Here is a 25495-nt window from a genome sequence, read left to right as displayed (position 1 = left end):
CATCCATGCTCTTGTCAGCTCACCTGTTCAATGCGACCTAGCTTTCATCATCATCTGCTGCATTTTGCCAGGGTATGCGTGAGCTGCTGAACTCTTATTCTGTGTTCAGTGTCGGTGTTTTGTTGCAATTCATTTTACAGGAGGAGTGCTACCGCATTTCTCTGTGCCGTCTTCCTGAGCTGCGTCGCCTCAAGTTACTTTTGTTGACTGTGGGTGTACAAAGCCTGATGCTAGACGCCTGGCTCAGCAATTGGAATACTGCTTGCATGGTAGTGCAAATAGTGCAGTGAAGTGCAGTGCGCACCATGAGTACCAGGCAGGTTTATTACTATTCTACCCCCCCCCCCCCCCCCCCTGGGTGTTTTGGCACCCCGTTTGCCACCAAGCACACCATTGAAGCGGGTTTTCCACGCCACCAGATGATGCCGAACAAAGGCTGTAAGTCGATTGTGGTGCGCCCTGTCAGGAGTCTCCACCCTGAGTGAGGGCTCTCCTTGATTAAGTGGTATTACCTCATTGAATTTTACGGTAGTCATTAGCTTTTAGGTATAACATGTTAAAACCAGCCCATATGGCTCTTCCAGTATGGCCTATCATTTGTTGTCATCTTCCTTAACTAGCACACTGCTGAGGCATGTTTGCCCTTTAGGACTATAGAAGGGAACATAAATTGTCCCTTCAGTTAAGCCACTCATACAGTTATAGTTGTTGGTTAAATCAGTTTACCCTTGATACCTAAGTGAAAATATATGTTCAAAGGCAGTGGCAGGTATTGAACGTCATCCAGAATTTTACTAACAGTGCTTTTGAGCAATTAGTTCAGAAGGCCACTGAAAATGTAAGTGTCTGCAAAGCATACTCGACCTCTTGGGAACAATTTATGCCAAGCAAGTAGGGAGCATTACAACAATTACAGGTATTAATTACCACAAGGTCATTGTAGTGAGACTGAATGCCATAACACGCAAACTCACCAAAAATAAATACAAAATATATCTATTGAAAAAAGCAGATAAAAATTTGTTTGACGCATTTCTAAGAGAGAGTCTCCATTCGCCGGCCGGTGTGGCCGAGCGGTTCTAGGCGCTTCAGTCTGGAACCACGCGACCGCTACGGTCGCAGGTTCGAATCCTGCCTCGGGCTTGGATGTTTGTGATGTCCTTAGGTTAGTTAGGTTTAAGTAGTTCTAAGTTCTAGGGGACTGATGACCTCAGATGTTAAGTCCCATAGCGCTCAGAGCCATTTGAACCAAGTCTCCATTCCTTCTGAACTAATTATGTATGTGTAGACCAGATGTGGCTTGAATTCAAGGAAATAGTATCAACAGCAATTGAGAGATCTGTACCAAATAAATTAATAAGACATAGAACTGATCCCTAATGGTACACAAAACAAGCCAGAACACTGTTGCAGAAGCCATGAAAAACAGCAGGCCGAATTAAAAAAAAACATAGTTCCAAAGACTGGTGAAGTTCTACATAAACTCAAAATTTTGTGCATATTTCAATGTGCGATGCCTTTAATAGTTTTCACTATGAAACTCAGTCTCGCAATCTGGCAGAAAATGCAAAGAGAGTCTGATGGTATGTAAAGTACATCTGCGGCAGGACACAACAATATCTTCAATGTCTGATGTTACCAGTGGGAGTGCCTATAAAGTACAGTTACTAAGTACAGTTTTCTGACATTCCTTCATCAAAGCAGATGAAGTAAGTATTCTGGAATTCAAATCAAGAGCAGCTGCCAACATGAGTAACTTAGAAGCTACTGAAATCACTTAAGAAAGACAAGTTTTCCAATCTATGTTGTATGCCAATTAGATTCCTTTCAGAGTATGCTAATATAATAGCTCCATATAAGTCATCATGTACAACTGATAGCTCGATGAAAGATCCATTGAAAAATCGAACAGGTCACACCAATAGAAGTAATTTGCTGAGTTACTGACCCACATCACTGGTGTAGATTAGCAGTAGAATTTTGGAACAATACTGTGTCTGAGTATTATGAATTACCTTGAAAAATCCATCTATTGACTAATAGCACGGATTCAGAAAATACTGTTACTGTGCAACTCTTAATTCTCATAAAGTAATGAATGCTATCAACAGAAGTCTCAGTTGGTTCCATATTTCTAGCTCTCCAGAAGGTTCTTGATACCAGTCCTCACAAGTGGTGACTAATAAAACTCCGTACCTATGGACTGTCATCTCAAGCATGCAACTGGAATTGACATATTGTGTCAGAACCGTGACAGTTCATAGTAACTGACGGAAGGTTATCAAGTAAAACTGAAGTGACAACTGGCATAAGGAAGTATCACAATCCCCCTGATACTCTTAAGCTATATAAATGATGATACTGTCATTTACTGTTAAGTCAAGTTATCGGAAGATGAAAACGAATTGCAAAATGATTTAGACGGGATATCTGTATGATATGAAAAGTGGCTATTGATCCTAACTAATGGAAAGTGTACGGTCATCCACTTGGTTCCTAAATTTCAGTTACACAATAAATCACACATATTGAAAGGCTACCAGTTCAACTAATTACCCATGGATAAAAATTATGAATGACTTAAATAAGAATGATCAGTAGATAATGTTTGCTGTAAAGCAAACCAAGCACTGTGTGTTTATTTGCAGAACATTTCCATGGTGCAACACATTCACAAAAGAGATTGCCAACACTGCACTTGTTCAACATCTGCTAAAGTATTGCTGTGCAGTATGGGATTCTTACTAGATAGGATAGACAGAGGACACTGAAAGAGTTCAAAGAAGGGCAGCTCATTTTGTAAGTTCCTTTTTTTTTCCATACTTGTGGCACATTGTGTGCCAATATGAGCACATGTTGTATGCATGGCAAATGAAACCATGATTACTGACAGGTAACAGCTCTGCTGCTGACTTGATCTGTCACAGCTGGCATAGTTGTTTACCAAGGTAGTTAAGGCCGTGGAGTGGATGGGATACCTGCTGAAGGTGGCATGATGCCCCATGTGACCGGTGCGATCAATGTTGGGGAACTGGACATTGCAACATCTTTTACCTCCATAAACAAACTCTGGGCTGTGTGGGCAGTTTCATGGGCTTGGGTTGCTTCACATAACTTCCATCAGAGATGAATCTGATTTCCTCAGTTCCTCACTTCTATGTCAGGGGTAAGAGACACTGTAACGTCCCTGATCAGAGAGATCACATAATTGTGCCCACACAAACATTTAAAATTGCAATCCCTGATTAATCCCTGTAGGTTGGCAGCCCAGTCTGCATACAGTTAATTGGGGCCTCTTTTTATCACTGCAAAAATTGTAACTTTTGTAAAATAATATGTTTCTTTGTTGAAAAATGTTCTTGCAATAAAGAAAACTGTAAGCAGCTCATATTCCACCAAATTTGTTTATGTCTCTAGGTTTTGTTGCAGATGATATAGTTTGGGATTTCATAAAAAAATTGCATTTTGTCTTTCTTTATTGGATATTTCATGAGGCAAAAAATGTACTCGTAATTGCTGTCTTCGGTGGAAGATGTCCTACTCCTCATGGTGTTCATGAAATGGTGGAAAATCTGTAAAAGTCGTAATCTTGGGTGGCACAGGTGATGTTCCTGTGGTTGCCTCTGGTATTAGCACTGCCTGTAATACAGTGTATGTAGTTGTCAGTAGCTTCTGATAACCGTGGGTGGTTTGTGTTAGGAGTTGTAGCCTTCCGTGGTTGAAAAAACTGACTCTCGCGTAGAGTAACCCTTGGGCGACTGGTGTGCAAGGTTGTGATAGATATGTGTACACTGTATTAATAATTGTTTGTTTATTCACCAAGAACTAACTCAGTATATCTTTGAAGGATGAAGTTTAACACAGGAGTACAATTGAAATGTCCTTTTGTAACTGCACTCCTGAAACAAAGGATATTTCTGGCGATAGGATAGTTCTGCAAGGATCGCAGGAGAGCTTCTGTAAAGTTTGGAAAGTAGGAGACGAGGTACTGGCAGAAGTAAAGCTGTGAGGATGGGGTGCGAGTCATGCTTGGATAGCTCAGATGGTAGAGCACTTGCCCGCGAAAGGCTAAGGTCCCGAGTTCGAGTCTCAGTCTGGCGCACAGTTTTAATCTGCCAGGAAGTTTCATATCAGCGCACACTCCACTCCACAGTGAAAATCTCATTCGTGCTTTAATTTTGTTTTGAAAATTTTGTTTGTCATTATCATTTATCAGTTTGTTTGTTGTGTACATAGTTCCGCGTAGTCAGCGTGTACATAACTTTCCCACTAGAGCGCGCCCCGCTAAGCACAACAGCACAGGCGCAGCGCTTGTCCGTCTCTGCACTACCAGATGGTGCTATCTTAGAGACGGACCAAATTCTGCTTCCGACGATCCGCGTATTAATATGTAACGCAGCCAATGAGATTGCTGCTAACGTAGAACCTTTTCTCCTCGCGGATCACACTTGCGCAGTGATACATGAACGCTCGAGGTATTATAACGAGTGTACAGACCTCCGATTAGTCAGTCTGCATTTGTCTGTACCAGTCTATAGTCAAGTTTCAGTCTGCGCCTAATAAGATTATCATATTCCTGTACATAGCTATGAAGATAAAAGACTAGACACTTTGTCGAGTATCAGAGATATGTGAGAATTAGATTAACGTACCGAGACCAAAGGAACTTCAGATTGTCAATTGAAAATAGCATCCAGAACCAAGTTAAGTTATTTTTATGCTTGTTATTATTTTAATAAATGTGTGTGAAAATTAATCAAGTTCTGTTTAAAGTTGGTCACCGTCAATATGCTACTCTAAGCATGCACGTGGCATTTCTATCGTCTGACCTTACAGCAGAAGATAAACATGCCACGATAAGACCACGAGACATATTGCTGACACTCGCCTACTTCGTTAGAGCGACGAGTCAAATAATCTGATGGTGTGTGTACCGAGGGTCTTACAGTACGCACACCACATTGTTAGTCATTCAAATAACTTTATATAGAAATTGCTGTATCCATCTTAAATAAGCATCAAAACCTGGTGATGTTGCTGTTTGATATTTGATACAGAAATCTTTTTTTCTTAAAGTACATCTTTATATCTGGAATAATTAACGTACTCTTTGTTGCTGTTTTTGTTATTTCAAGAGTGCTATCAAATAACAACAAAAGATGCTAACAAATACATTAAACTTTTCTTTGATGCTTCTGGTGATGTAGAATTCCTCTCATGCTTACTTTGTCAGGAAGCACACAAAAGAATTTATTTGATTCACTGTAGCTGCTAACAGTGTCCGTTACAAGTTGTTTAAGAACTTCAGACAATTTTTTACTTGTTGATACATTATTTATGTAAAATTATTCTCAACATGTGTATTAAAACAGATCTTTTATTATATGTCAGAACCGTGACAGTTCATAGTAACTGACGGAAGGTTATCAAGTAAAACTGAAGTGACAACTGGCATAAGGAAGTATCACAATCCCCCTGATACTCTTAAGCTATATAAATGATGATACTGTCATTTACTGTTAAGTAAAGTTATCGGAAGATGAAAACGAATTGCAAAATGATTTAGACAGGATATCTGTATGATATGAAAAGTGGCTATTGATCCTAACTAATGGAAAGTGCACGATCATCCACTTGGTTCCTAAATTTCAGTTACACAATAAATCGCACAGATTGAAAGGCTACCAGTTCAACTAATTACCCATGGATAAAAATTATGAATGACTTAAATAAGAATGATCAGTAGATAATGTTTGCGGTAAAGCAAACCAAGTACTGTGTGTTTATTTGAAGAACATTTCCATGGTGCAACAAATTCACAAAAGAGATTGCCAACATCTGCTAAAGTATTGCTGTGCAATATGGGATTCTTACTAGATAGGATAGACAGAGGACACTACTTCATCAATCATTGAGACCGATGTTATCGACATTGCTGCGTCTGTTTTAAATTAGATGTTAAAATGAGATTGAGAAGATCAATTTCTCATTTTGATTCCTTCATCAAGCCCACATAAAATATGCACAATAATTACATTCTTATATTTTTGTGGTAAATTGTGAAGAAGAGTTAAAGATTTTTTAACAGGTCTTTTGTATCATATTTTGATGTTTTTTCGCAATTGTAGAAAGTCTGTTGTAATTAATGACACTAATGCTTACAACTGAAGGTACAAGCAGCAAAAAAGTCTCAGTAAACATTGGCTCTAAGGATGCGTGCCTTTAGAATGATGAGGACTTCTTCGTCTTCAATACTGTGAAACAAATCTATTTTTCTGCAAGCTCTTTGTGTTCCATATTTTGAGAGGCGCTAGTACGGATTAAAATGAGAAAAGATGTCCAGTAAGCATGGGATTTAAAATATACATGTTAAGAGCTATGAACACATGTTCAGAGAAAGACGAGTTTCACAGTAACGAAGCTTAAGCTGTGCTCATAGCTTTTAAAGAATGCACTTTAGAGCCCATGTTTACTGGACTTTTTTGTGTTGGTCCGTACTACCATTTCTCAAAATATGGAAAGCAGAGAGCTTGCAGTAGAAGAGTTTGTTTCATGGTATTAAAGATGAAAGATGTAGTGCTCATAGCCCTTAAGGCATGTGTCTTATAGCCCGTGTTTATTGAGACTTTTTTGCTTTGATTATTGTGAACTATCAGCTGTATTCCTTTACATGACTATGATACATCCTGTATAATATTTACATTTTCAGTTACTAATTCAACTCTTGGTATCTCTAAAGCTCTTTCTTTTCATTTGTGTTCTATGAAGTGAGTAGAAGATTTTTAACTGTTCTTCTGGATGAATGGACCCTAAAGCAAATTCTTGCACAGCACATGTTCAGACTGCCTTAATATACTGTGAGAAGAGGTTGATGTAAAATTGTTTTTATAAATTGATATTAATACAGACTTTTAAAGAATCTTATGCCATTTCATTATAATATTTTCCAGCTTTGTATGGGGAACAGATGATTGTTCTTCAGTATCTTCCACATATGAGTGAGTTAATAGCACTTTGCAAAAGGAAACTTACTCCAAATTTAGAAGGTGGTGTAGTTGGGAGTCTGGCACTACTCAGACATATTGTTCCATTCCTGTCGGATGCTGTTTTAATGGACCAGCTACAGGTAAATGTTTTATGTCATTTTTGGAAGAGTTTTACACATACAATTAAAATTTGTATATGACTGCATCTACTTACAGATTCAGTCCCTCTTCATTAAGACATTCAGCTCATAGCTGTGGCACTACACTCCAGTAGTTCTTTTGTTTCACTGGTTAGTTCAGTTGTATTTTGCTTCTTTCTGACATTTAGTTAAAGAATCATAAAATTCATAGTCTTGGTGACATTTTATTTTACTTCAATTGATAACCAGTTAAGACTGTCACTGAATGTGTAAGTGGAAAATACAAAGAAAAATGGCTATGAAGTTTTTGTGTCGGAGTCCTGGATAAAGAGTTCTTTGTAAACTTGCCATGTTAAATTTGGATGAAGTCCCAAGCTGTCGATGACTGCCTCCATCATAATTGTTAGGGGGCTATGTCTGACTGGCAATGATATGCTCAAGGAATGGCATGCGATTGGCAGGATTGCATCATGATGACATCACAGAAGTGACATGTATGGAGGTGCCCTCTCTGTCCATAGATTACGTTTGCACCCTCCATCCAGCATCGCTTGCAGTGCCATCACTAGCATTGTATGTTAAACTATGTGAAGTCTTCCTCTGTGTTCTTTCTGTATCACATGTATTTTCCATTCATAGCAGGTGCCTTTATTGAAGTTTTTATCACATAGTTTGATTTCGACTACTTCTCGAATCACAGATTCCCAATAATTCGAAGCTTGGGCCAGTATTGTCATGTGTTCAAACATAACCTTATCTTAATTTAACAGGTGGTGCTGAGCCACAGCTGAGTTTTCAATCTTCCTTTGCTTCAGATGATGCTGATGTTCAATACTGTAATCAGAACAGTCTGTAAAGACTGCCCCCATTTAACTGCTGCCACACTCACAAGGAATATTAGAAATTATGGCACCCTGCGGTAAAGGTTGTATTTAACAGGTCACAACATTTCCTTAATTTTCTTGAATGGGCAAAAACAAGTCTGATTTCCACCACAGATTGAAAGCCTTGCTGTGTGTTGGTTCTCCTGGATTTGTTGAATGACACTGCATCATGGTTTTTTCAACAGCTTTGACCTAATATCAAATACTAATACTGTCATCATGTGACTCATTTTGGAGCCGAGGTGTTCCTTGCCTGAAATAATCTTCGCACTGTGTGTTCGGATGATGCTGTTCAGAGTGATTGTATATTCAGTCCATGATATTAGCTCAGTCTTACTGAGAAAACCAATATGCGATGCCATTCTACAAAGCTGGAAGAACTAACACAGTGAAGCTTCCATTTTGCAGTGCAACAAATAGATAGAGTACTAAACAAGCAAGGAATCAGACAATTGTTAGCCCAAATTAAGGAAATGTTGCTACCTCTTAAAGATAATCTTGACCTGAGAGTGCCACGGATTTATAATAATCTGTGTGAGTGTGGCAGCTGTTATGTGGAGCAAATATACAGGCTGTTGCCACTTACTGCGAATGACATCAGCATAACCTGAAGTACAGGATTTTTGAAAAATCAGTGGTGACTGAGCATAGCCTACTAAATGAACACAAGATTGTGTCTGAGTAATGAGAATTCTGACCCAAGTTTTTAACTATTCAGATACTGTGACAGAAGCAGTGAAATAAGGCTGTTGTTGTTGTTGTTGTTGTTGATGATGATGTGGTGGTGGTGGTGGTGGTGGTGGTGGTGGTGGTGGTGGTCTTCGGTCCAAAAACTGGTTTGATGCAGCTCTCCAGGCTACTCTATCCTGTGCAAGCCTCTTCACGTTGAATAACTATTGCAACCTCCACCCTTCTCAATCTGCTTATGTTATTCATCTCTTGGTCTCCTTCTACAACTTTTCCCCCCGCACTTCTGTCCAATACTAAATTGGGTAGCCCTTGATGTCTCAGAATGTGTCCTATCAACCGATCCCTTCTTTTGATCAAATTGTGCCATAAATTTCTTGTCTCCCTAATTCGATTAAGGACCTCCCCATTAGCTACATGATCTGCCCATCTTATCTTAAAAAAACTTTCAGAAAAGACTTCTTAACACTTAAATCTATATTTGATTGTAAAAAATATTTCTTTTTCATAAATGCTTTTCTCATCATTTTCCTTCTGCATTTTATATCCTCTTTACTTTGGAAATCATCATTTATTTTACTGTCCAAATAGCAAAACTCATCTATTACTTTAAGTGTCTCATTTGCTAATCCAATTCCCTTAGCATTGCCTGATTTAGTTTGGGTCATCTTATATCATCCTTTCAAGACCCTGTCCATTCTATACAACTGCTCTTTCAAGTTCGTTGCTGTCTCTGAGAATTACAATGTCACTGACAAACTTCAAAGTTTTTATTTCTTTTCCCTGAACTTTAATTCCTACTCCAAATTTTTCTTTGGTTTCCTTTGCTTCTTCAATGTATGGAATGAATAACATTGGGGGTTGGCTACAAATAAGGCTGTGTGATAAAAACTCCAATAAAGACGTCAGTTGTGCCCTTAGCAATGCATGAAAGTGTGCACCTGATAAAGAAAGAGTGCAGAGGAAGGCTACTTGCAGTTTATTTCCCGACGTGAGTGATGGCGCTGCAAGAAAGGCTGGACAGAGAGCAAGCATAATCTACAGACATAGAGGGTGTCACCTCAGTATGTGCTATTTCCGTGATGTCATAATGATGCAATCCAGCCAGTCAGATGCTGTCCTTTGGGCATGTCTCTGATGGCTCTATCCATACCTCTGCTCACATTAAACCCACTAACCACCAACACTACCTGCATTTTAACAGCTGCCATCTCTTCCACACTGGAAAACGCCTCCCACACAGCCAGGTCACCCATGGATAATGTATCTGCAGTGATGAGAAGTCCCTTGCATAATATTCTGAAGGTCTCTCAAATCTAGTCTGCAAACAGATTTCTCATATCCCACACCATCCCCAAGAAGCTGCTACAAAGGAGCACTCCCCTCAACACCCAGTATTGCCTTGCTCTGGAATAGCTGAACTGTATCCCTTGTCAGGGCTTTGATTAGCTCGCATCATGCTCAGAAATGAGGGACAACCTACCTAAGATTCTTCCCCGCCATCGTAAAGTGGTGTTCCGTCACCATCCCAACCTATACAACATCGTAGTCTATCTTTATGGCACTCCCACTCATAGTCCCTTGCAATAGGGATCTTATCCCTGTGCAAGACCTGCCCAATCCACCCACCCAGTACTTCCTACTCTAATCCTGTCACAGGCTTATCCTACTCCATCAGAGACCTGCTCCACCTGTGAAAGCAGCAATGCCATATACCAACTCTGCTGCAAACACTGCACAACTATTTATGTTGGTGTGATCCATCATGATACAAGGCCACTGCCAAACTGTTGCCATCAACAAAACTGATCACCCTGTGGCACAACATGCAGCTGAGCATCAAATACTCAATTTCAGTGGTTGCTTCACAAACTGGGTCATCTGCAACCTTCCCTCCACCACCAGTTTCTCTGGACACCCCACCCAATATGCATCCCCATGTGACTCTCAGTGTGCACTGCTTCAACAAACATTTCCCATACGCTTAGCCTTGCACCTGACATTGCTCCCACTCACAGTCCTAGCGAGCAAATTAGCTGCCTACCTTCGAGACATCAACCACTCACTGTCAACACTTTCCCTTACTCCCGCCTCTCTCTCTTCCTACCCACCCCATCCAACACAACCCCCCACCTCTCCTTAGTCCATCTGCCGAAACGCAGCACTGGCATTGTGCGTCCTACTGGCAGCATGTAGGGGCATAGACGTGTGTGTGTGTGTGTGTGTGTGTGTGTGTGTGTGTGTGCGCGTGTGTGTGCTCGCGTGCGTTTGCGCGTTTGCGTGCGCGCGTGCGTTTGCATGCATGTGTGCCGGCGGGCGGGCGGGCGGGCTGGCTGGCGGGAGGGCGCAAGGGCGCGCGCTTGCGCTTGTGCGTGCATGTGTGTTTGCATGTACATATTCGTACAGTCACATGTACGCATGTGCATGTGCAGTGGCTATCTTATCACCAGAATTGTACCAGATTGCTACCCAGTGACAGATATTGGATACTGTGCTAGCACAGCCATGGCAAGATAATTTTCTCCATTATCAATCCATCCATGCTTTTTATCGTAGATGTATTGCAGCAGAAGATATACTCAAAACTTCTCTTTGCACTCCATTCAGACACTATGAATCTCTTCAAATGCCATTCAGAGTGTGCAGTGCTGCCAAGACTTTCCAGCACTTCAAGGATAAAATAACTGGAGGTTTGGAGTTCAATTACTTCTATAATGGTGATCTGCTTGTAATATAATCTACTGAATCAGTGAATCTAGCCCACATGCAGGAGCTGTTCTCTGGGCTATTATGACATTGCTTAGTGATTAATACAGCGAAATATATATTTGAAGCAACAGAAACAAAATTCTTAGGATAACTTAACACTGTGCAAGGAATCGTGCCACCGTAAGACAGAATGGGAGCTATTTCATAATTTCCACTGCCTACAATATGTGAAATGTGCCTTGTTGTGAGATTATTATTATTATTATTATTATTATTATTATTGCTATTATTAGAATTTATCTATTTATTTTATTTTTTATTTACATTTTGTGCACAATGAATATCTAGAAGGTTCACCTAAACCAGGAGATATGCTGCAGCGGACTGATGAAATGAAAGTGTCCTTCACCGGAGTAAGAGGTGCTATTGCAAATGCTAGATTATTAGCTTATCCTCTTCCTAATGCACCTATTGCAGTTATGCTAGTCACATCATCACCTGCCATTGGTAGCTGTATTACAACATATACAACATGACTGGCAACACCATTGACTTCTTCAAAGTATCACCATCACAAGCAAATTGGTCCACGCCCAATCCCTCAATTAAGAAGTTTGAGCACATTCACCATGTTGATGGTAAGTAGAATGGACCACCAGATGCTGTCTCACATTGACGCCTTTATGAAGGAACATGACTTCACAGCACTTGCCCATGCTGAGCAAAGAGACAATTAACTGAAGACCTTCCTCAAAGCCTCATGATGCTTACAGACTGAAATATTCAGTTACCGCCCTTGAACACAGTGATATACTGTGATATATCAACATCACAAGCATTACCCATTCACCACAGCAGATTTCCGTCAGCTAGCAATTTCCTTTCTCCACAGACTCTGTCATCCAGGAGTAAGGGCTACTATATGACCAATGAAAATTGCATTTTTCAAGGCGTTTGTCTGCCAGTGCAATATTTGTCAGCATTCCAAAATTAGTTGGCATGTTACAGGTCTGCAGGATACTTTCACCCCATCAAATCAACATATCCAGCTCAAAATCATTAGACCTTTACCAGCATCATAATGATACAAGTAATTCTTGACAGCAATTGACCATGTCTCTCGTTCGCCTGAAGCCTGTCCATTGGAAAATGGAACAGCAGCTATAACCTTCTTTGTGAATGGATTGCCCTCTTCAGCATACCTCTACACATCACTACTGATAAGGGCAAACAGTTGAAACCCTGCCTCTTAAAGTCACTGCCAACATTACTTGGCATGAAACAGATTGAAGCCTGTGTCTATCATCCCACTGCAAGTGTTATCATGGGGTGGCTCCATCAACCATTAAATGACTCACTCAAATGACATGCCACACAGCATTGGACTGAAAAATCTTTATTGTTTTACTAGGCCTTCAAAAACCTTTCAAAGAGGATTTGAATACAACAACAGCTGAATGAATATCTGGACAAACATTGTGACCACATGTAGGATCATTCACTGATACATCGAACAGTGTAACTGAAGCATTAGACTTTGCACAACATCTATGCTCACAGATCCACAAGCATCACCCAGCCATTTCAAAACAACATACCAAGCAGTGACCATTCATTTTCTACAACTTGCACTCCTTCAAACAGGCTTTAGCCAAACATGACACTATATAAAACCTCTCTAGCCACTGTACAATGGTTGATGCCCAATACTGGTGTATTATGACACAACATTCAATGTCAACATTAATAGCCCTTTTGCCATGATATCCATTCACAGATTGGTTTAAATCTTTATCCCAGATGAGACTGATAATGTTGCAGAGACTCCAGCTAACGACAAGACACTTTCTTAGTGTAATTTCACTAGGACACTGATTTCATCCAATCTTCCCTCAACACAGTCTGTGCCTCCGAGTAAATGTCTAGTCACTGCTCATTCTGAGAGCCATGTATGCTTCAACGTTAAGAATACAGGGTACTTCTCCGGCTCAATATTATGTAAAAATCAACACCTATTTCTTTAAGACACTGTTTATAATGTATATGTTTTACAGATTTTTTTCTTGACATCAGGTAATGCAGCACACTTTCTAAACAAATTAGAAGTATTTTGAATATTTTTGAACCTGCTTAGGGTTATTTAAAAAATTACAAAGAAATTGATGCAATTTTTTTTTCTTTCTAAAATGCTTCCTCAAATTGAGGTACCATTTAATCCAATGTTTTACATTTGAAGGAGACCAAATTTTTACCAGATTTGCATAACATGATGGGTGAGGTACTAGACCTATTTAATTCCATCTGTTATGTATAGTACAAGGATAAAAAAATATTACATCTTAACATTTTAATTTTTATAATTTTTTTCCTAATAAAAATGTTATTATTTCAATAATTTAGTTGATTCTGCAATAAAGCTTACGTCTAATACATAAATATGGGCTATTGCAAGTTACAGAAAGAAATTAGAGCAATACTTTATAAACTTTAGGAAATATATGTTCCTGAATGCTGAAAAATACAACTTGCGGGAAATTTCAAATGAAGATATGAGTCCAATTAAACTGTGCCTCAGAACATTCATGAAGCATAGTCTTCATCCTGCAGCATTTCTTCATCTTCAAGCTTCCTCTTGGCATTCCTTTTAGCACTTCTTGCTTCTTGATAATTTGAAGAATGAATCTTTCAGCGTTATGCACCCGTTGTCTGCAACACACAAGCAATTGATCTTCCATATTAGAGCCACATTTTATTCCTAAATTTCTCAGGACTTCCAACCTTCCTGTCACTCCATCACTGAAACATATCACTGCATCTAGTACACCAATTTTTAATGTATTTAGTCATACAAAAATTTTCTTGGATGATCTTTCCCATATGCAGTGGTTGAAACTTTCATTTGTGTTCTGAGTGCCCCTATAAAGACATTTACTAAGCAAAACAGGGTCACTCAGGTCTCTAAAAATTGGTTTTATTTCATTCATAACAGGCTTAGGAAGACAATGCTTATGATGGTATATTTGACTACTTTCTTTTGCTTTTTGGTAACCACACGAAGAATCTGCTGCTCTAGGGCAAAGTTCGTGAACAGGCTGGTCATCTGTGGACAACTTATGGATGTAGATGGCCCATACAGCTTTTCTCATTGCTGTAACATCATTCATAGGTGCAGTTCGTTTAATGGCCAGTCCATAATAACTCTGAAGGAGGTCTATTTCAGTTTCTGTCAATCTGCCTCAGCCAGACAGAGATTTTTCATCAGATAGCAACTTCCTTTTATTTCTCTTAGTAGCTTCCTCAATCTAGCAACCATCCTCTTTTGCACATGTCCACAACACTCCAGTTTTGTTACCAAGGAATCACCATTAAACATTGAACTCATTCATTTTATTGAAAGCTGTAGTCCCCATCGCCTAGGTACTTCATTATCTAACATTGTAAATGGGCACTGACCTCTGAAATATTCTTAGAGCTCCATCACACTGCATACCTCCATTGTAACTATCATAATTCTTAGAACACTGATGTTCAATATGCCCTTCAGTGTTACCATGTCAGGTGCGGCAGTACTTAGATAAGCACTCAACATCAACAACTTTTCCAGTCTCGAGAGAAGTAGCACTTACAGCACCATTCAAGGAATGATGTCCTTGACGTTGCCATGTCCCATCAAGTGCAACAGCAATGTCTCTGGTTCCACTAATATTTACAGTTTCTTCTACTCCACGTTTCATAGGTGCTTTAGAGACAACTGTCAAGTCACCTAAAAGTATTTTTACATACTTGCTGAATTTGGAGGAGGTGGAGGTGGAGGTGGAGGTGGAGGAAGGTCCATCAAACCACAAAACATTTGAGCAGCTTCTTTTTTCTTTTCCTATTACATGCATTGCATACACTACCTTCAAATTCACATCATATGAATTATGCGTAATGTTCGAAGTGATTTTCGAGGTAGATTTATTGCAGGATCTACACAGAACAACTAATTTTGATGCTAAACCCTTCCTGCTACTTTGTTCAGTTATTTCCAGACAGCCTACACCATCACATTGTTTACATTTCGCCACTTCCTTTATCAAAGAAGATAAGATGCCCACATCAACAACAACAAATCCACTACAAACATCGTCATTGTTAGCACAAAAATTTGACTCACCAGGAGGCGTGCCTTGTGCGAGTTTCTTCCCTGAAGAACTGATACATAGGTTACTTTCAACAGTGTGGCTTGCTTTGGTTGTGAACTGGCTACCACAGAATTTTCTTTTATTGAATTCCTTGATGCGTGGCATAGTTTGTATGTATTGCACACTAAAGGATATGTACTTCCACAAATATATGTAGCACTTGGGCAACAAACATTCAGAAACACGTGAACAAACTGCTTCAGTGAAACAAAAGTAAACACTAGCAAAGATAATCATTTATACACTCTAGAAATCTGCAGTGTTACCAACATATACAATGTATCATATGTATAATTGCTGGAAACAGAAAGTTTACAGTTCTTTTTGAAATAATACTGATTTCTGTAACAGAAACATTGGTGGATCATGCACATTCACAGTTCTCATAAAGATAAGTGTTTAATTGCATAATAACAATTAATTAAGGTAATATTACATCATAAGTAAGTAAATTAATACCTATTTAAGCTGTTAATTGAGGGATTCACATGTTTTTGCATATTTTCTGAAAAAAGAAAACATTTCGTAGCCACGAGTTTTGGACTAGGATTTGTTTATGTTGTGATATACTGTAAGTTGCGTGATTATTTCAATAAACTAAAGTTTGTGTTGTTAGTGTATTCTTATACCCTATCCATTTGATTCTCTAGTAAGAAGTCGAAGTGAAAAGAAACAAAGTAAGTGGAAACTTTATATAGTGTATGCTTAGTTCTTTGTTTCATCACGTAAACAATACAGATTATTTCTTTTTCTTTTCTCCAGAAGTTTTGAATTAGTATCTGAACTATAGGCCTAAACTTTCTAAGAAATTTAATATATTAATTGAATAGTCTATGAAGTTATTCTTGTTTTAATGCAGGCTAAAGCTAAAATTTGTTTGCCATGAGTGAGAAGTGTATGACTTGCAATAGGATTGTTAGTTCTGAGGTGCAGTGTGAGGGTTGTTGCAGTTTCTTTCATGTGGGTGACTGTAGTGGCCTGGGAATTGGGGAAATAAACAATGCTCATTGGTTGTGTAGCATTTGTTGGGGTGCAGTGTGAGGGTTGTTGCAGTTTCTTTCATGTGGGTGACTGTAGTGGCGTGGGAATTGGGGAAATAAACAAGGTTCATTGGTTGTGTAGGATTTGCTGTAGAGATATGAAGATAGTGGAACAGGAGGAGAAGATTGCTGCCCTTCAGGCAGAACTAGATCAAGCGAAACAAGATCTGGAAAGGTTAAGGGGGGAGAAGGGAAAAGAGAGGTGGGAAGTGACAATAGGTTATAGAAGAAATAGGAATAGGATGTTCTTTGTGAATGTGGAAAACAGGTTTGATCTGTTGTCACAGTTGGAAACTGATGAGCCACAAATAGATGTAGGAGTAGATAGGACACAACTTCCAAAAGTATTTGAAAAGTAAGAAGTCAGAAAAATCTGTGAAGAAGCAGAAAATTTTGTTGTTAGATAGTTCACATGGTAGAGGTGATGGCCAACTGTTGCAGGATGAACTAGGGTCAGGTTACCAGGTCACAAGCTTTTTTAAACCTAGTGCAAATCTGGGTCAGGTGATAGAGGATGTAGGTTCATTTTGTAAGGCTTAAAGGAAGACACCATGGTAATAGTGGGTGGGGCAGGCAACAGCATAGATAGGAACCCTAATTATTCAATTGAGAGTGACCTGGTAAAGATAACTTCAGCAACAAGACATACTGGTGTTGGGCTTGTGTCTGTTCTGAGGCGCCATGACCAGCCTGATTTAAACTCTTCTGTTAGGAGAGTTAATTTAGAGGTGGAACGGCTGCTTGGATTAGATATGAGGTCTCATATCGGTGTGGTTCCTGTTGACTCTATCAGCAGGTGGAACTATACTAGGCATGGCCTTCACCTCAACAGGAAAGGGAAGGGAAACTGTCTGGGCTAATAGCTAATAACTTAAGGGGGGGGGGGGGGCGGGGGCGGCACTGTCACAAGTGGTAAAGGACCAGTGGTTACAAGTGACAGATCAGCAGCTTTTTTTAGTGCAGGGAGGACAGAAACAAAAGATGTTCAGAGACAGGCTGAAAACGACATTCACATTCAGAAAACAAGCAGCCAGAAAGCAAATTTTAATGTACACAATTCATGCAGACAGCCTCTGATTGAAACTGAAGATACTCAAAAATTGGCAGGAAAATTAGGTTCATCCAGTTGTAATTCAGCCAATGCACAAAATCAGTTATTACTATTGCATCAGACTATTCGAGGACTAAGGGGTAAGCTTAATGAGTTGTTTATTTGCGTTTAAGAATTAAGAGTTGAGCAAACCAGTTGATATAATCTGCCTCTCTGAACATCATGTGACCACTGGTATAGATATGTTAAATGTTATAGGATTCAAGTTAGCTTCTTATTTCTGTAGAGAAAATATAGAGAAAGGAGGAGTTGCCATATTTGTCAGAAACTGTTTTGATTTCAAGAATATTGATATTAATAAATTTTGCTCAGAGCAGCACTTAGAAGCTTGTGCAACAGAATTAGTATTTCATAATAAGTCCTTTATAATAATAGGTATATACAGATCACCTTCAGGAAATTTTAACCTCTTCATAAAAAATCTGGAAGCTCTGCTGTCCCAACAACAAGGAAATAGTGGTTGCTGAGGATTTTAATGTGGATTTATTGCAAAGCTCGGTTAGTGAACAATTATTGCAGTCTGTAACACTATCAGTCAATTTAGTTCCTACTGTGAACTTTGCTACTAGGATATGTAAATGCTCTGAGACTGCTATTGATAATGTCTTTGTAGACAAATCTAGGGAAAAAAGTCATATCACAAAACCAATAGTAAATGGGCAATCTGATCATGGCATGCAGTATCTTGTGTTAAATGTTGAAACTTGTCAGGATAAAAAAATCTATTAAATCTGAGTACAGGAGGGTAATAAATAAGTCAAAAATTGAGAAATTCAGAAAATTGCTCAAAGACATGGACTGGATAGATGTGTACAATACGTCTGACTCAAATGGAAAATACAAAGCATTCATTAATAAAGTTGCCTCCACTTTTGAAAATAGTTTTCCCCTAAAGGTAACTCAAATCACACAGAAATCAAAAAATAAACTATGATTACACAAGGAATAAAGATATCATGCAGGACAAAAAGGAAACTGTATGTTCTATCAAGGAACAGCTCTGATGTTAGAATTGTAATGTATTACAAAGAATACTTCAAAATACAGGGTTATTACAAATGATTGAAGCGATTTCACAGCTCTACAATAACTTTATTATTTGAGATATTTTCACAATGCTTTGCACACACATACAAAAACTCAAAAAGTTTTTTTTAGGCATTCACAAATGTTCGATATGTGCCCCTTCAGTGATTTGGCAGACATCAAGCCGGCACATTTCTTGGTAGAGGAGGTTTAAACACTGAATCTTTCACATAACCCCACAGAAAGAAATCGCATGGGGTTAAGTCGGGAGAGAGTGGAGGCCATGACATGAATTGCTGATCATGATCTCCACCACGACCGATCCATCGGTTTTCCAATCTCCTGTTTAAGAAATGCCAAACATCATGATGGAAGTGCGGTGGAGCACCATCCTGTTGAAAGATGAAGTCAGCGCTGTTGGTCTCCAGTTATGGCATGAGCCAATTTTCCAGCATGTCCAGATACACGTGTCCTGAAACGTTTTTTTCGCAGAAGAAAAAGGGGCCGTAAACTTTAAACCGTGAGATTGCACAAAACACGTTAACTTTTGGTGAATTGCGAATTTGCTGCACGAATGCGTAAGGATTCTCTACCGCCCAGATTCGCACATTGTGTCTGTTCACTTCACCATTAAGAAAAAATGTTGCTTCATCACTGAAAATAAGTTTCGCACTGAACGCATCCTCTTCCATGAGCTGTTGCAACCGCGCCGAAAATTCAAAGCGTTTGACTTTGTCATTGGGTGTCAGTGCTTGTAGCAATTGTAAACGGTAAGGCTTCTGCTTTAGCCTTTTCTGTAAGATTTTCCAAACCGTCGGCTGTGGTATGTTTAGCTCCCTGCTTGCTTTATTCGTCGACTTCCGCGGGCTACGCGTGAAACTTGCCCGCACGCGTTCAACCGTTTCTTCGCTCACTGCAGGCCGACCCGTTCATTTCCCCTTACAGAGGCATCCAGAAGCTTTAAACTGCGCATACCATCGCCGAATGGAGTTAGCAGTTGGTGGATCTTTGTTGAACTTCGTCCTGAAGTGTCGTTGCACTGTTACGACTGACTGATGTGAGTGCATTTCAAGCACGACATACGCTTTCTCGGCTCCTGTCGCCATTTTGTCTCACTGCGCTCTCGAGCGCTCTGGCGGCAGAAACCTGAAGTGCAGCTTCAGCCGAACAAAACTTTGAGTTTTTCTACGTATCTGTAGTGTGTCGTGACCATATGTCAATGAATGGAGCTACAGTGAATTTATGAAGTCCCTCCAGTCATTTGTAATAGCCCTGTATTGAAGCAAGTAATCCAGAAATTGAAGCAGCTTTATTATGAAAAAAAGATAATTACATCAGGTAACAAAATAAAAACTGAATGGGATATTGGGAAGACAGAGACAGGTGGGGCCAAAAAGGACGAGGAACAGATAGCTCTAAAAATAAATGAGACTTTGGTAACAAGTACATGTAGTGTTGCAAACATATTAAACAAGTACTTAATTTCCGTTACTGAGATCTTGGGGTTATCATGTTCAGCGAACAGTGCAATGGAGTACTTGAGACCAGTCTTCAAAAATAACTTCAGTAAAATGGAAATGACACTCACGTCTCCCAAAGAAGAAATCCTCAAAATCTAAGGATTCCAGTAGGTATGATAACATATCAACAAAATTAATGAAGGAGTGCTCATGCAAGTTGAGTTCTACCTTAAGTTATTTGTGTAATCAATCAATGGAACATTTCCAGGCTGGCTAAAATATATTGAAGTTAAGCCTCTTTACAAGAAGGGGGATAAAGAGATACCATCAAACTATCGACCAATTTCACTTTTGCCAGCTTTCTAAAAAATATTTGAAAAGGTTGTGTTCAAGCATCTCCTTAAGCATCTGACCGCAAATAATATATTGTCCAAGTCACAGTTTGGATTTTGGAAGGCTTCTGATATGGAGAAAACTATTTACACTTACGGTGAGAATGTACTTAATTCATTCGATAGTAAATTAGAGGTTACTGCCATTTTCTGTGACCTATCAAAGCCTTTGACTGGGTGAACCACAGCATTCTCTTAATATTATGGTGTCACCGGCAATGCTGCGAAATGGTTTGAGTCTTATCTATCTAACAGGAAACAAAGGGTGTTGTTGTGAAATACCTGTGCAGTAAGCAGTCAGGCTTCATGTGACAGGGAATTAATTACATGTGGTGTTCCTCAAGGTTCCATCTTGGGTCCATTGCTTTTTCTTATGTACATTAATGACCTCTGATCTGTTACATTACCAGATGCTAAGTTTGTTTTCTTTGCAGATGGTACAAACATTGCAATAAGTAAGAAATCAAGTACAGATTTAGAAATAGCTACTAATCAAATTTTCACTGACATTAATAAGTGGTTTAAAGCTAATTCACTGTCATTAAACTTTGAGAAGACCCACTATATGCAGTTCAGAATCTGTAAGAGGTTTCATTTCCAGCATGAGTATAACTGTTGTGACTCGCCGATCTTTCAAAGTGCCGCCGCGCAGTTACGTGCATCCTCTACATGCGGCGCTGTCTGCCAGCCATACAGCAGCAGCGCTACCTAAGCGGCTGCTAGACTTGGACTCAGCTATGATTTGACTGTTAAAGTGTACACACGTCTTATTCTGTTTACTTGATCTGTGACTTTCATGTATTGTGACTTCCTCGAAATACATTTGCTCAACTTGAAGTTATAACAATTGGCGACGAGGTAGTGATTTTTCTTATCCATCGTTGACCCACATGTTTCTATGGCTACTTTAGAGCAGCTATTGCAAGGTCTCATAGAACAGCAAACGCTTCTCACAAATGCGATTCGTGATTTTGCTGCGGCATTGAATGCGGGGCATGTCTCGTCATTGTCTCTACCTACTTTTCCTCCTTACGACGAGACGGCAGAAGACTGGTCTGATTACGAAAAACATCTTCGACAGCACTTCTTGGCACTTCATGTCGCAGATGAACAAACGTGTAAGTCTCTGTTCCTTTCATGGATTTCAGCTCAAATGTATCGGTTGTTGTCGCAATTGGCTCCTTTGGAAGATCCTGCGTCTTTGTCATTTGCTGAAATGTGATCACTTCTGTCCATCTATTTTCAAAAGCAAACGCATGTGGTAGCCTCTCGTGTTGCCTTTTATCATTGTTAAAAACAACCGAATCAATCCTATCACATTTGGGCTGCTGAACTTCACAGCCTCAGTAGAAAGTGTCAGTTTGTTACTGAAGTTCGCAAAGAATCCTACACCAATTCCGTGGTACGGGATGCTATTATCTGATCGGCGCCCGACAAAGAAGTTAGGCAACGTGCCCTTCAGTTGGCAAATCTAACTCTAGATGAAGTCCTATCCATCATTCAGTCTTTTGAAATTTCTCGTGCCGCTGGAGCGCAAATATAGGCATGGGGCGACGTCGGGTAAATACAACCTCTGTGCGATGTTGACGAAGCATGTGGCATGTCCCCACCTGCCAACGTGGCCGCAGTATGCTCCCAAGCGCAACCTCGGCCTAACCGTAAACAAACCTCTAAGAAACTGCAGCAAAACCCACAGCAACTTCCTTCATGTCCGCCTTGTTTTACGAAACATTCACAAGAAGATTGTCCACAACGTTGGGCCGTGTGTCACAAATGCAAAAAAAAAAGGGTCATGTGTCATCCGTTTGCAAATCTGACTGCATACATGATGTTCATGAACATGACGATGATTCTGATTCTGTGTTGTCTGTCAATTGTACTTCTTCCCTTTCAGGGAAGTTATTCCTCACTGTCCAGATACTTGGTCGAGATGTTCGCGTGCAGGTGGATACTGGTTCTGCTGCCACTATCATCAATTCTCAGACATATCTTCAGTTGAGTTCTCCAATCCTGTCGCCTGCCACTAGGCAATTACGGACTTATAATAAACAGAAGATTGCTCTCTTGGGACAATTTGATGCTGAGGTATCATACAATCTGTCATTCGCACTGTTCCCATATTTGTGGTCGACCATAGTAACGGGGAAAATCTTTTTGGTTTCGGGCTCGCCCCATTCCTGTGGCCCTTCGTGATCAGGTCAAATGGGAGCTGGATCATCTCACTGCTTCAGGGGTCTTGCTTCCTGTCACTTCCAGTGAGTGGTCCTCTCCTGTCGTTGTCGTTGCTAAGCCAAATGGTGATATTCGTCTCTGTGGCGATTTCAAAGCCACTGTAAATGCTCAATGCCTTCTCAACACTTACCCTATGCCTTGACCTGAAGAATTGTTCACTAAACTTGCTGGAGGCCAGTATTTTTCTAAACTTGACCTGTCAGAATCTTATCATCAACTTCCTCTCGACGCTGCTTCCCGGCAGTTTCTGGTCCTTAACACGCCTTTCGGCCTCTGTCAATACCAACGATTGCCATTCAGGGTTGCCAGTGCCTTCGCTAGGCCGGTTCACCGCCGACAACCTTGTATGGGTACGGGGATATGACAGGTAGCCAAAATGGAGTCCTGGCCGCATCTTACGACACCGTGGCCGATGCCTCTATGAAATCCAGATGGACACGGGTGTTGCAGTGTGTCATTCGGACCAGCTTCGGCCTTGTGTGCCGGCAACGCCTGTTCAGGATGCCGCTACACCACCTTCGGCTCTACCTGATGCTCGGGATACTGGAATCTCTCATTACTCACAACGCAGTCCTCTCACCATCGTATCGGTGCCAGCACAAGAACTGACGCCACCAGGAGATGTGCACCTGCAGGAACCAGATGACCATCATCTGCCGGAGCAACTCTACTCGCCTCCTTCTCCTACGGATGCGGACACATCACCCATGTCTCCTGTTATAACAACCGGACTTGCCGCAACGGGCAGATTGGTGCATGAGGCCCCAGCAGATTCGACCCCCACGTCTCCTGTCATCTCGACCTGTTATCACGGGGACACTTCCATCCGTACGGAAAGCCGCCTCCTCAAGACTTTACGGCCAGTCAAACAACACCTATGGACGTTAGCAATCTACAGGCCACCCCCATTCAAGACTTGTGCAAAAAATTCAAAGGGGGGAAAAGTGATGTGACTCGCAGCCAGCCAGCGGCTGCTAGACTTGGACTCAGTTATGATTTGGCGCTAAAGTGTACACACGTCTTACTCTGTTTACTTGATCTGTGACTTTCATGTATTGTGTCTTCCTTGAAATATATTTGTTCAACTTGAAGTTACAACAATAACATATGAATACATGCAGATTGAAGAGGTTGACAGTGTTAAATTTCTGGGATTACAACTTGATAATAAATTCAGTTGAGAAGGGCATACCACAGAATTGCTTAAGCGCCTAAAAAAGTCTGTATTTGCTGTGCGAACGATGTCAGATGTAGGAGATATAAATATAAAAAAAACTTGCATACTTTGCTTACTTTCATTCTGTTATGTCGTATGGGATCGTATTCTGGGACAACTCGTCAAACTGAGCAAAAGTTTTTAGGGTGTGAAAGCATGTGATAAGAATCATTTGTCGTGTAAATTCATGAACATCTTGTAGAAACCTGTTCAAGGAAATTTGTATTCTAACCATTGCTTCTCAGTATATTTATTCCTTAATGAAATTTGTTGCAAATAATACAGCTCTACTTCGAACCAATAGCTCAATACATACTATCAATACTAGGAATAAGAACAATCTTCATAAAGACCTAAAATCACTTTGTTTGGTCCAAAAAGGAGTCCAATATTCAGGAACACACTTTTCAATAAACTGCCAGCAACCATCAAAAACTTGGTTTCAGATAAAGTACAGTTTAAACAGAGTTTGAAAGACTTTTTGATAGGCAACTCCTTCTACTCCATAGATGAATATCTTAATAGAAACTGTTAAGCCAGCTTAAGTAAAATATCTGTTAGGTTTCAGTTTTGATGACACTTGGTCACAACAGTCAAGATTGGGTATTTTGTGTATGATGAATTTATTAATAGTGCATAACAGTGTTTCGTTCTGACAGTGTGTTACTTCTGTAAATATTAGCTGTTCCAGTTTACTGCATTGTATTAACATGTTTTGACTATCTCCTGACAAATGATCAGGGTAGTAAGTATGATATTCAAATGTTTTATGTTATACTTTCTGACAAGTTCCCCCCCCCCCCCCCCCCATGAGAATCATCTCGTTTCTTGTGTCTGGAAAAGATAACTTAATCTAATCTAATCTAAATAAAGGGTAAAGGGGGCATGGTGGCATACATGACCGTAACTTTAAATTTAGGTATATATAGGTCATTTTTCCATATCTCATTTGAAACCCTATAATGTATATATCAGTGTAATCAGGAAAGACTATAGAATTGAATAAATTCATCAAATAATTTCTATTTTTCCATCTTTTATAAGTATCCTGTATCCTTAAATTTCATCAATGGTTGAGATGGGCTTGGAAGGGGGGAATTAAGTGGAGCAACAGTTAAAAGGCTGGAGTTGCATTCAGAAAGACATCTGGCCATCCAGATTTAGGTTTTTCCATGGTTCTTCTGAAAAGAACTGAATCAAATTCCTTCCCCATTCTTGCCTTTTATGAGCACTTGCTCCATCTCTGATCATCCTTCCTTTGAACCCTTTTGTACAAATAGTGTTATTCTCTGTAGCTACTTTCTTTGATCTCAGAGCATCATCTATTTTTACATGTCACAGTTTAAAATGATTTTAGCTTTCTCTCTTCCTCTTACAGTTATGTTATTTTAGTATTTATGTATGTTTGTGCTTGTTCTCATATAAATG

At 39.8% G+C, this 25495-nt stretch overlaps 1 protein-coding gene across 1 annotated transcript in view; it reads left to right on the top strand.

Moving 5' to 3' along the window:
- The window catches only part of LOC126198939 (WD repeat-containing protein 81-like), a 302041-nt gene that overhangs the window by 171635 nt on the left and 104911 nt on the right, over positions 1–25495 (top strand). The window contains exon 14 of the mRNA XM_049935579.1: positions 6951–7126. Within this exon, the coding sequence (XP_049791536.1) occupies positions 6951–7126 (176 nt within the window). The remainder of the gene's footprint in view (positions 1–6950; positions 7127–25495) is intronic.

Source organism: Schistocerca nitens, chromosome 8 (assembly GCF_023898315.1).
Source record: "Schistocerca nitens isolate TAMUIC-IGC-003100 chromosome 8, iqSchNite1.1, whole genome shotgun sequence".
In the NCBI taxonomy this organism is placed as follows: domain Eukaryota; kingdom Metazoa; phylum Arthropoda; class Insecta; order Orthoptera; family Acrididae; genus Schistocerca; species Schistocerca nitens.
Note: the sequence above shows the minus strand (reverse complement) of the source record. Positions and strands in the feature narration are given on the sequence as shown.